Below are 14,193 nucleotides of genomic sequence, written 5' to 3'. Positions count from 1 at the left end.
GAGGGCAGATGGCAGCAGACGGACTTGAGCCGAGTTCCTCAATCTGCTGACCTTGTTTAGATAAGCTACCATGATTCTGTCAGTTTTCATCTTGAACAAGAAACAGTGTTCTGGTTTTATAGTCTTTAGGCTCCGATTTAATTTTTATTTATTGTTTGTTTTGGTGAAAGAATGAGTTGTTCTTTGTTATTCTTATGGATGTCTGGTCTATGAATGCATGCTGACTTTCTAAATAGTTTGTAGTGGACCAAGAGTATATTCTACCAAGGTTGAATAGTATAGTTTTTAGTATTAACTATTTTGTGTATTTTTTACATGTAATATGAAATTAATAATTACTTTTCATATGAAACTGTTACTATTTCAAATCATCCCACAATCTTTGGGGAAGAACTTATGCAGAAGGGAGGGAGAGGAAGCAGCTAAGGGTGTTTCTTACAATGCTAAATGTTGTTTATTTCTGCCCCTTAAGTATTTCCAAGATTTTAAGATGAGTGTCACTTCTGCAGGTCCTCCATTAACCTGCAAACCCACAATCTACTTCCAGCTGATTTTCAATGCTGCTGCTTTTTATTTTTCCAGGACTTCTATGTATGATTTATTCCCCCATATTGAGACCATACATACTGCATATGGTAACCGTATTCCTAATTTAGATCATACACAGCATGCAATTAATGGTCCTCCCACATGAGACTTGTATCCACAGTGGCATTCACTGAGGTGTCTGTCTGATGGTGTGATGTTTCAGGACTGGAGTATTTGGTGTTTCTTGGTTTGTTGTAATTTCATATTTTCACCTAAGTTTAGTCTGTTCCCCTTTTATTTTTGTGTCCTTCCTTTCTGTGTTCTCCCCACCTCTCTGCTTCACCTTTCTTTTAGCAAAGATGAGGATTTCTACCTTCAACATACATTGTTGGTCTTGTCTTCTGTTTTTGTTAGGAGGGACAGCAGTGTGATAAAAGAGGAAATCAAAGCCTTTCTTGCCAATCGGAGGATTTCCCAAGCAGTTGTTGCACAGGTAACAGGTAAGAGCCGGAGAGCCCTTTATTCTAGAATCATGTCTCGTCTCTGCCGTCTGTGCAGGTGTTGGACTATCGCTTACATTTCCATGCTGCAGCCCTCTCGGCTTGGGCATGGTGACGGGAGCCTGGGATTTAAACCAGTGTCTCTGATAGCACGGACATGCTCCAGTCATTTTTCTTTTTAAAACTTATGTTAGTAAATTTTGTAACGTCAATAATAAGAAAAAAAATCCCTATTTTATAATTGAAACAGGGATGTCGTTTCCTCTTGATTATGATAGCGCCTGTGACACATGCACACCAGCTGCTGTCTGTGTCTTTATTTTTAAAAGCTTTGCAGTCCCCTCAATTAAATCTAGGACTTTATCAAAGTAAAAAGTGACTCATGAGGAAAACGCAAGTCTTTGTTTTCCTTTTTTGTTTTGGGGGTTTGTTGTTGGGACTTTGGTTTTGTTGTTGTTTGTTGTTTTTTGTCTTTTCTTGAGACAGGGTGGCATGCATGCAGTTGAGGCCGGCCTCAAACTCACTCTGTGGCTAATAATGACCTCTTGCGGCTGGGATATATGAACCTCCCCATCCCCTACTGAAAACTGTCTTTTGAATGACCTTTTCTGTATGTGAAAACTTTCCTCACACCCCTCTTAAGAAGATGAGGGTCACCATTGTCTTTTTGTTGTTGTTTCTATCCCATCCCATTCTCCACCCGACCCAGACCTCACCCTGACATGTGGTATATATGTATCATTTTGGAACTCTTGAATCTGGGTGTAGGTATGCCATCACTGTTCATGTGTGCCCGTCCTTAGTTATAAAGTCCTAGAGGAACCAGAAGTTCTTCTAATACATTTACATTTGCTGTGTTATTATACTTTCTGCACTGACAGTGCAAGTAATACCATCACCACTCCTTTTTGCTCACAGTTGCAAACTTATGCCTTGGGGCATCTTAAGCCCTTGCCTCAGTTTTCATACTTTGTGGTTACAGGTTGGCATCTGAGCTCCTCCAGATGTTTCTTCTGTGGTGGAAACGCTGGTACATACTGAAGTAAATATTCTTAAGAGGTTGTTCCTGCTTAGTAATTGATTTAAAAATGTAACTTCAGAGTTAAAAGTATTTCATTCCCTGTACCTATGTCAGCCAACCCTTTATATTTATGCATACATGCAAGTGTATATATTTTACCAGTAATATTCTTTTATAAACAATGTCTTTGTTACTGGTAAAAAGACTTTTAAACATGTCCTCTATATAGAAGTCTTAATGGTAAAGAAAGGTGTGTGAATTTAATTATTTAAGTCTTTAGGTACAGAGAAACCCTGTCTCGAAAAACCAAAAAAAAAAAAAGTCTTTCGGTATTTGCCAGTGGGATGTGTAAGATAAATTATTAATCTTTATCTTAAACTAAGTTATAGTGCTTAACACACTATGAGGGCAAGTCGTGCGGGTGTTACTGAAACTCGTGATGTGGTAGTTTATGCCATGATGGGGATCTTGTCTTTTTGTACCTTTACTTTATCCTCTAGTCTAGGACTATAAGCAATATATGTCCTAGTTGCAAACCTGGGTGCATGTGGGGCCGGGGGGGAGGGGAGCAAGACGAATTTGTAACATGATAGAATCGCAAGGTTGTTTTTGTTCAGAAGAGAATATTTCTGAGTACTGAATATACTGAATCTTGAATCATCTTAGGCATGAGTGTGTGTAGGACAGAAGACAGCTTGAGTAAATCAGTTCTCTCCTTCTACTATGTGAATCCTGGGATCAAACTCACCTTGCCAGGCTTTATGACAAATTCCCTTACCCTCTGAGCCAGCCCTTGTCTTAGACTTGTAAAATAGTGGCTTTGGATGAGTGTCCAACATTGTTGCAAATCATAAAAAGATACCTATAAAGGTCTTCCTTATGCCAGATAGGGTGGCATATCTAAAAGCATTGTTTCATAATGAGTTAAACACAGTATATCAAATATTTCCATTTTAGAAAGGGAAACTGAAAGATGTTTTACATCTTGCTATTCAAAATACAGTCCAGGAAATAGCAGTTTTGGCATTAGCTGAAAACTTGTTAGAGATGTAGGAATACATGATGGCACCTCTGCTGAAGTAGAATTTACATTTCAGCCAGATCCCCTAAGTGATTTAGATTGGAGAAGGACTGTTCTAGGAAACTGGAAAACTTTGCAAACATGAGTACCAGTTGGTAGGCATTGATTATCATTGCCTCATTCAGTAATACCATCCCCCGTTTGGGAAAGGAGGAGCTGAGATACACTTAGACATTTGTTACCTGTTGTACACATGGCCTTTCTTTCACCACCGTAATGATGGGATGTTGTTAAAAATGTCTTCCCCATTTCAGCTTCACCTCAAAGAGGTTTCCCTCTTTGTTTTTGTTCCAAAGGATTGGGTTTACATTTCTGTGAACCTACCTTTGGCTCTTCATTGTCTAAAACAAGAAATTAAAAAAAAAAAAACAAAAAAACACAAAAGCATTTATTTTTGTGTGTGTTCCTGCATGAGTGTCACAGTGTATGTGTTGGGGTAAGAGTTTCATTTTTCTTCTATCGTGTGTTACAGGGATTGAACTCAGGTCATAAGCCTTGGCAGCAAGTACCTTTATCCACCGAGCCATTCTGCCAGTCCAGGAAATTCTTATAATGCGTTATAATTCTTAAAATGCATCCATTTTTATTGCCGTCTTCTATTATGTATATTCACACAGCTGAATTTAACAACTTGTAGTTTTGAGAATCCTGCTCATTTCCATGCTACCAAATTCTTGGTTTACTAAAAGGCCTTTACCTCCCCAGCATAACTCTATCCGTTCCTACTAACCGCACCTCATTCTGTTAGGGTGGCATTCTGATATTCTGACATTGGTTTAATCCTCACCTAAGTGATGCAGTTTCTTCAGAGGGTCTGTCACTGCCCTTTTACCTGGAACATTTCACACCTACCTTGCCATCTGATAGATCTAGCTGAAGCACAAAGGAGCTGGGTGTGTTTAGCTCAAACCACATGTCAAAAGGTACACTGAGGCACTGTTTCAGGGATGATTGCTTGCTCAACAGTCCTATACATTTTTGTGGGTAAGAAAGTTGCAGGACTTTTTTTTTTTTTTTTGCTATTTTGTTTTAATCTACAAAACAGGAAAATGAGGAAATTAATAAGCAGGCTAATCTACTTTTTATCTATTGGCTAACTCACTGAGTTGTGCTTCTCATGTATTATGAATTAATCACATTTGTGTCCCTGCCTGTCCAGCCAGGAAGCTAACAGAAACAGCACTCTCATGTCTGGGAAGAACAATGAGTTAGTGAAGCCCTTATGACTGACCCACTCGGGAGGGTGAGCCTGGTTTAGGAAGCCTTCCCATCCCTGGAATATCTGGCCATTACCTAGACATGCTTTTTTGTTGTTCTATAGCAGATTCTCTGAAAGTCATTTGAGTTCAACTCTAATATGTGGAATCAACCTTAAGATAAAATCAGAGCGGATGGTGCCTAACAACAGAAAATGCTAAATAAAAAAGTATAGCAAGGTGCAAAATTCCAACACATGTGCTGTTCCAGAAGTAAATGCAGAGGCTGCTTTTTATAGATCTGGAGGGCTTCTATAATAAGATAAACAAGAAGTGCAGGGGTGGGGTCTGTATAAATAATATCCTGCTGATAGGAGAAATGACAGTGTAAACAGGATATAATAACAGTGCCTGCCGAATTCCCAGCATGTTATTTGTAGATTCCGTCACAGTCGCAGCTGCTCCCACCATGGGTGGATTTTTACCTCTGCAAGAGGTCGGCCAAGATTCTAGCTTCTCACTAACAATGATAGGGTGGTGAGCATAGCCTTGACTTTAGTAATAAACACTTGCATTTTACATTCACTGTCAGTAAAATGTTTTCTTAGGCTGTTTAAGAATTTCTAAAACAAACAAAAAAAATTTAATGACCTCTGGGAATAAATGAGTAAATATACAAAGGTTGATGAGTATTATCAGCCAAAGAAATATACTAATTGGTGTCATGTCTTCTGGGGAAAAAAAATGAATACATGGGAGAAGAAAATGTTAGCATCTCTGAATTTTAAGAACTTTATTATAATTGTGTTGAATTGCTGGGGTAAGCAGACACTGAGTTCATTCTTTTCTGTCTTTTAATCATCTTGTGACCCACAGCCTCATTTTCCTTACTTATAAGATGTGGGACTTTGACTCAATAATTGTTCTCTTAGTCATTGTAACAAAATGTCATAAACGGGGTAGTATACAAACATAGAGATGTATTTCTCATGGTTCTGGGGTCCAGGAAACCCTGAGCTACAGCAGGTTCCATGCCTGGGGACTGCCTGCTTTTCTGGTTCATACACTCCTCGTTCTTGCTGGGTCTTCTCATGGTGGAAGGGGTGAAGGTGCTAATCCTGTTCACGAAGGTCTGCCCATATGACTTGGTCCTCCAAAGGCCCCCACATGTGAGCATCACCTTAAAGGCGAGGATCTCAATAAAAGGCTTGAGGTGGGCATAGACATCCACACTATAGCAGCTCCACTTTTCCCCACTTGTCCAGTTCTATCTGCTCTTAAACTGCATACATTTGGCACTCATATCTACTTAGATCTAGCAATTTCACTCCCAGCGCAATCAAACCACTTCCCTTGTTATATTTCTCTAAAGTGAAGAAAGAAAATATTATATACGAGTCAACTATTTTACAATTGCAAAAAAATTGTATTGCTCTTTTTTTTTTTAAATCACAGAACTTTAGACCAGGTGTTATAAATCAACTAAGATATCAGTTTACATTTAAAACTAAACTTTATTCTCTAGTGCAGTTTTTAGTTCACAACAAGATTGAACAGAAAGTTGAGAGACTTCCAAAATATCTTCTGGTCCACCATGCGTACCCAGTCTCTCCTCCACTGTCACAGCCCACAGTGTCCCATTGGTTGCAGTCAGCAAACCTATGCTGATATGTCATATGCTAGGAACTAGCACCCCTAGTTGACAGTAGGCCTCCTCTTGGTATTGTGCATGCCATTGGGGTTTTGACAGAGGTCAACAATGTGTATCCACAATTAACATACCACACAGGATGATATCACAGCCCTCAAGGTTATCTGTGCCCTGCCTGTTTGTTCTTTGCTCTCCCTAAGTACTGCAATCACGCATCTTTGCCAAAGGGACTTGTCATTGGAGTCAAGTCTTGATAGCGTCCACCTGGGTTTTTCAGTGACTAACTGCATTTAAGGTTCCTCTGTGTCACTTCATAGCTCAAGCACTCATTTTCTTCTACTGATGAGTAATATCTGGTTGTCTGGATACCACGTCTTATCAGTTTCCTACTAGCGGATGTATTACTTTGAAATCTTGTCAGTTATGAATAAAGTTGATATTAAAAAGTAGAATTTATATATAAATTAGAATAGCAGTGTTTCTAGAGCCTAAATCAGACTGTGGAATTGTTCTGTTATAATAGTCAGAAATAATTCATTTGCTCATCCGACAAGACTTAATCAGAATTTCACTGACTTTAAGTAGATATCCAGTTTGAAAACTGTCTGTTATCTGTCTACACAGGCAGGCTTTGAGGTGGGAGATAATGACTGTTTCCAAATTAAATGTTTGGAGCTGTAGTTTCTGTCCAGAGGCTTTCCCACCCGTTCTGAGCAGGCTCTCTCTACAGTGTTAGAAGTGTTTTTGTGTCATGTATGAGGGGCTTTTTCTTGTTTTTTTTTTTTTTTCTTTTTTCTTTTTCTTGTTTTATAGCCCTTGGAGACTGCTTTTTATTCTATCTTCCTCTTCAAATTCTGGATAAGCTGCTTGCTTGTAAAACCAGCATGTGTGGGCACACCATTTTCCTGCATGGGAAGAAACCCGCCTCTGATGTGGGATGCCCGTATTTTCTCACTCTGGTGGTGGCTGAGAAGCTCAAGTGCAGAGAGCTCCTGAGGAGGCTGCTTTAAACTAGCCTGTGTAGTCGCTGCAGCATGTGTGTTCCTCTGGGCTTCCGTAGTCTCAAGCGCGGTGTGGAGGGTTGCACGTTTCTATGCTGAAGTTAGGTTGGTTGCCAATCTTACAGTGAGAACCATATTCCCTATTTGGCTTAAATCAGAAACCACATTAAACTGCTTCACATGCCCGTTAGGCTTGCAAGAGACTGACGAAGGTGAAGCATCGCTGTGCTTTCCAGGGCGCACTCTGCAGTCCTCATTTCTGTTTCTTTCATCTCCAACTAACAAATAAACCTGTACATAAATGTAATGTCCCTTTGTGAGATAAATAATTTCTTGCCAGAATATATTTTTACTTTTTCTTACCATTAAGTAATAGTGAATTGAGGGGGGGGAGTGGGAGCAATGGCAGCTTCCTGAGCAGAGGCTCTCGTTCCCCAAGCCTAATGACTTTGAGATCCATCCGTGGAGCTCACTTGGTGGAAGGGGAGAGAGAACTCCTGAAAGTTGTCCTCAGACTGCCACGTGCATGAGTACAGGCAAAACAGCAGTGCACGTTTAGAAAAGGAAAAGAAAGAAACAACAACAGAAGAAACCTAAGCCTGGTGACACATGACTATAATCCCAGCACTAAGAAGGTAGAGGCCATGTAGTATCAGGAATTCAGAATTATCCTTGGTCGAACTCAAGATCAGCCTGAATTTTGTGAGGTCAGGCCCTAAACAAACAATAAATACTCAAAAAACAAAACAGGAATAAATGTCCGAAGGGGGATACCAATGTCCTAGGAAGTAAGTCAGGAGGCACTTCCTGTGAGATGGTAAAGAGTTCGCCCCAGGCTAAGCTGTACCCACGTGACTGTCTCTAGGTCTTCCGGACAGATGTGTGGATAGTGTCCCGCTTTTGAGCCTGTTCACTTAAAGAGCCTATCCCAGATAATATAATAAAACCAAAGACTTGTTGTTGTTTTTTATGAGGAACTTGTAGAAGCCAACGTTTTTGATTCTGTATTTAAAAAGCAGAAGAGTCTTGCTATGTCATCTTGGCTAGTTTGGAATTCACCATGTAGCTCAGTGTGTCTCCAACCCTACATCCTCCTGCCTTAACTCTTTCAATGCTGTGACTTTATAGATATGTGGTACCGTGGTCTTTTTGCGGGGGTTGGGGAGGGTTTGAGACAAGATTTCTCTGTGTAACAACCCTGGCTATCCTGGAACTCACTGTGTAGATCATTCTGGCTTGAACTCACAGAGATCCATCCGCCTGCCTCTGCTCTCCAAGTGCTGGGATTAGAGGCACGTGTCGTCACCACCCGGCTATAACAGGTCTACTCTCATGTCTTTATTTGTTTGTTTGTTTTCTGTGGTTTGTTTGTTTGAAGTAAGACAATTTTTATTTTAATGTTTTGAGTTTGTGTCCTTTTAAAAACTAGAATATTTTATTTTCTATTTGTTTTCTTTTGACAGTTTTTAACAGAAAGATTGCCTTTTCCTCCCAGTCTCTTCCACTGCTTAGATGACTTTTGAAGGCCTTACACCAGTTTCCTTTGATTTTCCTAGGAGATAGAGTGTCTTTGAAATATTTGTGTGTGTTATAATCTCAAGACTAATATCTCTTAATCTTTGTTGGTCTGTGTGTTGAGTCTCTGGTTTGGCCTTATCATTAGGCAAATGACTGCAGTGAGTTCTAGAGCCAATTGTTCTGCTTGGTAGCAATATGCACCCTCCAGACCAAACCTCTTTTTAAGAGTCCTTATTTTTAGCTGTAACTGATGTGACACTTACCAAGTGCTGGATGCTGTGCTAACTGCTGTATATAATTGAGAAACAGGTGTGAAGTTCCACAGTTACAGATGAGAAAACCAAGGCAAGGAGGTGGCTGTCTGACTCAACGGGTAGCTTCTTGTTGGCTGTAGTCAGGGTTCCAAAACTTAGGCAGGTCAATGCAGGCAGGATGTGTGTAGTCTGAGGCCAACCATGAAACTGCAGCTGTGTAGGGCCTGGGTTAGTTTATCACCTGCTTTCCAGAGAGTAACTTGTCCTGTCCCATACCCAGTAAGGAGCTGAATCAGGATTTTGAATCCAGGCTCTGCTTAGTTCTGACCAGCATCCATTGCCCATTTATCTTTCTCCAGATTGACTTTATGGAGCTAGGCTACTCACAACCAAATATGTTGATCACAGTTTTATAGTCCTAAACTGTATAACATGAACATAGATAAAAAATAAATTTAGCCCCCCTCCTTTGATGGCGGTTGGAGCAGCACTCATGAATGGAGTTGGGAGTAGTTGGTAGTTTGTTTTTTCCTTAAGATTTTGTTCACTTTGTTTTGGTTATAGACCTAGTTGACATACCATTATCGACACTCTTTCCTTAGGACTCTTTTTTATCTCTGCAGAGATAAGCCCCACCTCACTCATGCTTTAATAATTGAGTCATCTTTTTCTTGGTCAGTGTGTCTGACAGAAGGTATTTACAACTTAAGTTTCCATCAAGTACCGCCTTGATTCCTTTATTACAAAAGTTTGTGTATGTTGGGTTCTTTGTTTCTAATCATCTCAAAGTATTTTATAATTTCCTTATGGTTTCTTCCTTGACTCATTGGTTAGGAAAGTGTTGTTTAATTTCCATATGTTTTTTAATTTCCTAAGGGTTTTCCTTCTGTTTTCTCATTGAACTCAGGAACTTGTGCATATTAGGCATGCACTCCACCACAGTTCCCTATTCCAGATTTCATGGCAATTGGAAAACACACCTGTTTGTTCCTTCTGGAAATAGTGTCATCCCTTCTGGATACTGTCACATGCGCACTCCCGCTGTAGTTTGAGGACTGAGAGATATGTACTTGCCTAAAGGAAAGTTAAAGTCACCTTGGTAAACATTTGAGAGCGATGTGTTTTCTTCACGTGTTGGGTGGAATGTTAGACTTTGTTTCCTTATTGATCTCTAATGATTTTACTTCTGGAAAGTGCGATTATTGGTATCACCATTTATTAGTCTTACCCGTTTCTCCCTTCAGTTCTCATAAGTTTTTTGAAGTTCTGTTTTGTGTATATGCTTTTTGTTATATCTTCTTATGCATTGACTGTGTGTTTGTGTTCAAGGCAGTCTCGCTATGTAACTCAGGCTTACTTGAAACACTTGACTGTCTTGTCTCGATGTCTAAAGTTCCAGGATTATAGGCATATACTACATGGCCAGCTCTGTGAATTCTCTCAGCATTGAGGATTCCTTTTCTTTTTTTCCATAGTTTTAAGATTTACATTACAGTTTATTTTGTCTGGTGGTGGCTGCTTTCTACATGATCTGTCTTTTCCAATCTTGCTTCCAATTTATTTGTCTTTGAATATGAAACCTGTGTCTTACGGACAGCATATAGTTGAGCATATATTTATTCTTCTCTCATACAGTACATCCAACTGCAGCTTCCCTTCCCTCCACTCTTCCCATTGCCCCCCACCTCCCCTTTTCCCAAGATATACCCCCCTTCCGCCCCCCCCCAAAAAAAAGGCAGGCCTCCCAGTATATCAGCCAAACATGACACAGCAAGATACAATAAGACCGGGCACAAACCCTCCCATCAAGGCTGGGCAAGGCAACCCACTGTAGGCAGAGACCGATTATTTGTTTCCCAGCTGCCCAGACCCAAATAATCACACAGAAACTATATTAATTGCAACGCTGTTTGGCCTATTAGCTCAAGATTCTTTTTACTAATGCTTATATCTTAAATTACCCCATCTTTATTAATCCGTGTATTGCCATGAGCCACTAAGGTTCTGGCAGTGGTGTCTTTCTCCTTCAGTAGCTATATGGTGTCTCTTTGACTCTTCCTTCTTTCTCTCTCTCTCTCTCTGTGTGTGTGTGTGTGTGTGTGTGTGTGTGTATGTGTGTGTGTTATGATTTCCCACCTGGCTTTACTCTGCTAAGCCATTGGCCCAAAGAGCTTTATTCATCAACCAATAAACCAATAAAAGCAACTCATATGCAGAAGGACATCCCACATCAACCCACTAGAAGGAAAAGAGTCTAAGAGGAGGTAAAAGCTTCAGAGAAATCCCACTCCAACTGTAAAGAGTTTCTCCAAAATACCAAGGCAAAAACTATAACATACACGTCAAGCCCTAGTGTAGACCTATGCAGACTCCAAAATTGCCACTTCAATCTCTGTGAGACTGCATGAGCTCTGCTTAGTTGATTACATGGGCAGTGTTCTCCTAGTGTCCTTAACTCCTATGGCCCCCTTTCTTCTATAGGGTTCTCTGAGCTCCGAGAGAAAGGACCCAATGGAGACCTTAACCTGGGCACGCTTTCCTTCCTTCCCTTTCTTGCTTTATTGATTTTATTTATTTATTTATTTATCTATTTATTATTTTTGTCAGTCTTATTTGGTTCTACCCTACATCTCTGGGCTCTATTATCTCTAGTTTTGGGTCATCCAGACAGTGTCGAGCATAGACTCCTTCTCTTGTCACAGGCCTCAAATTAGACTAGTCATTGGTTGGCCCCTTCCACAAGTTCTGTGCTCCAGCACATTGTTCCAGCACACCTTCAAGGAAGGACAGACTATAAGTAGAAAGTTGTGTGACTGGGTTGGTGTCCCACTTCCACCACTGGAGCTTTGCCTGGTTACAGAAAATGGACACACAGTTCAGGTTCCATATTCTCCATTATTAGGAGTCCCCACTAAGGACTATTTTTTTTAGATAGTAGAATGACTATACCAGCTTGCTTCTTAGGTCCATTTGCTTGTGAAGTCTTTTTCCAACCCTTTACTCTGAGGTAATGTCATCTTTGATGTTGAGGTATTTTTTTGTATGCAGCAGAAGGATGGATCCTGTTTTCACATCCACTCCATTAGTCTGTATCTCTTTATTGGGGAACTAAGTCCATTGATTTTGAGAGATAACAATGCCCAATGGTTGTTAATTCCTGTTATTTTAGTGGGGGTGGGGGTGGGTGGGTGTGCTTTCCTTCTTTTAGTTTTGGTGGTGTGCAATTATTTATTTCCTTTATATTCATAAATATAGTTAACCTTCTTGGGTTGGACTTTTCCTTCCAGTACCTTCTCTAGGACTGGCTTTGTAGATAGATACTATTTAAATTTGACTTTATCATGGAATATAAAACTTTATCCAGGTTGAAAATTTTGCTGGTTATAGTAGTCTCAGCTGCAGGACAGGCCCTTCTGACTTTTAGAGTCTCCATTGAGAAGTTGGGTGTAATTCTAATAGATCTGACTTCTTATTTTACTTGCTCCTTTTCTCCTTATAGCTTTTAATATTCTTTCTTTGTTCTGTCTATTTCGTGTTTCGATTATTATATGGTGAGGGGACTTCCTTTTCTGGTCCAATCTATTTGGTGTTCTGTAAGTTTCTTATACCTTTATAGACATCTCCTCTAAGTTAGGGAAATTTTCTTGTATGATTTTGTTGAAAATATTTTCTGGGTCTTTGAGCTGGGTTTCTTCTCTTCCTTCTATTCCTATTAATCTTAAGTTTGATCTTTTCATAGTGGCTCAGATTACCTCAATGCTTTGTGTCAAGAATTTTTTAGATTTACCATTTTCTTTGATTGATGTATGTTTCTTCTATCATTTCTTCAATGCCTGAGATTTTCTCTTCTGGCTCCTATATTCTGTTGGTGAAGCTTGCCTCTGTAGTTCCTGTTAGTTTATCTACATTTTTTATTTCCAGGATTCCCTTAATTTGCATTTTCCTTTTTGCTTCTATTTCCATTTTTAGTCTTAAACAGTTTTTTTTTTTTTTACATTTTTTTCAACTATTTTTTCTTGGCTTTTTGTTTTTGTTTTTTGAGACAGGGTTTCTTTGTGTAGCCTTGTCCTTGTCCTAGAAGTCACTCTGTAGACCAGGCTGACCTCAAACTCAGAGTGGTCCACCTGCCTCTGCCTCTTAAGTGCTGGGATTAAAGGCGTGCGCCACCACCCCTAGGCTTTTTCTTGGTTTTCTTTAACGGTTTTATTCATTTCCTTTTAAGGACTTCTATCATCTTTATAATGTTTTAAGATCCTTTTTTTGTGTGTCAGGACTATTCAGGGCTTGCTGTGGTAGGAAAGCTGGACTCTGGTGGTGACATAGTGCCTTGGCTCTTGTTGATTTTGTTCTTACTGGTGTTTAGGCGTCTGGGTTTGGGGTGATTATAGGTCTAGGTGCTGGTTTCTGAGTTTGTCTTTGTTGGATAGGTGTTTTGTTCCTTGGTTTCTGTTTCCTCACTGATCTTATGGTCAGTGTGGCCTGTAATTGAGTGGGGGTCTGCACCCAAGGTGGGTTCTGGTACATGGCTACAAGAAGGGGTGCAGGGATTAAGGTAAGGTTGGGAGGGCACTGAGAGAATGGGAGAGGTCTGCAGGCAGGTGACCTACCTGGAGTTCTGGTGGCCAGTGTGGCCTCTGGTTGAGCAGACCATACTTGAATATATAGTGTTTTTTATCTGTTCTGCTGGCTTCTGTCTTCTTTTAGAATATTTAATTCATTAAGATTTAATGTAATTTAATGATAGACAAGATTTATATCTACCCTGTTCTCTGTACATCTTGTGCCTTTTAGTTCCTTTTTTATTGCTTCCTCTTTTTGTTAAGTGAATATTTTCTAGTGTGTAAGTTTAAATCCCTTGTTATTTGTTACATAGTTTGAGGTGTGTTTTTTTTGGCAGTTGCACTAAAGATTACTATTGGTGTATTAATCTATAAGGCCTCACCTCTCAAAAGCCATCCACTGGGAACATTTTTAGATGCATCCCATAACACCATTACTTTCTCTGTCTTCAGTGTATCCACACTCCTGTCTGTCTAATGTCCTTTATTTATACCCCAGTGTGTCCTTTGTATATTCCTTTCAGGAAAGTACTCTCACATTACTTTTGTCCCTCAGGCAGTGTCCTAAGTCTCTTTCCATGGCTTCTCTGAGAAGCCCACTTTTAGCCCTTGTGAGCTTGCTTTCTACATAATGTTTTTTTATTTCCATCTTTTTTATCCTTGATTTTGAAACATTTTTATTACAGATTTATTTATTTATTTATTTATTTTGATTTTTCGAGACAGGGTTTCTCTGTAGCTTTTGGTTCCTGTCCTGGAACTAGCTCTTGTAGACCAGGCTGGCCTCGAACTCACAGAGATCCGCCTGCCTCTCCCTCCCGAGTACTGTGATTAAAGGCGTGCGCCACCACCGCCCGGCAGTTTTGTTTATTTTATATGCATGG

At 39.9% G+C, this 14,193-nt stretch overlaps 1 protein-coding gene across 12 annotated transcripts in view; it reads left to right on the top strand.

Moving 5' to 3' along the window:
* Nucleotides 1–14,193, top strand: part of Hmbox1 (homeobox containing 1) — a 135,488-nt gene that overhangs the window by 59,262 nt on the left and 62,033 nt on the right. For all 12 annotated transcript variants that reach the window (XM_041672731.1, XM_041672715.1, XM_041672781.1 and 9 more), the window contains exon 4: nucleotides 943–1,028. In XM_041672731.1, coding sequence (XP_041528665.1) covers nucleotides 943–1,028 — 86 coding nt within the window. The remainder of the gene's footprint in view (nucleotides 1–942; nucleotides 1,029–14,193) is intronic.

This window comes from Microtus oregoni, unplaced genomic scaffold (genome assembly GCF_018167655.1).
Source record: "Microtus oregoni isolate MIOR12 unplaced genomic scaffold, Mior012 000001F_ref0000356, whole genome shotgun sequence".
Lineage (NCBI taxonomy): Eukaryota > Metazoa > Chordata > Mammalia > Rodentia > Cricetidae > Microtus > Microtus oregoni.
This window is presented reverse-complemented; position numbering and strand designations above follow the sequence as displayed.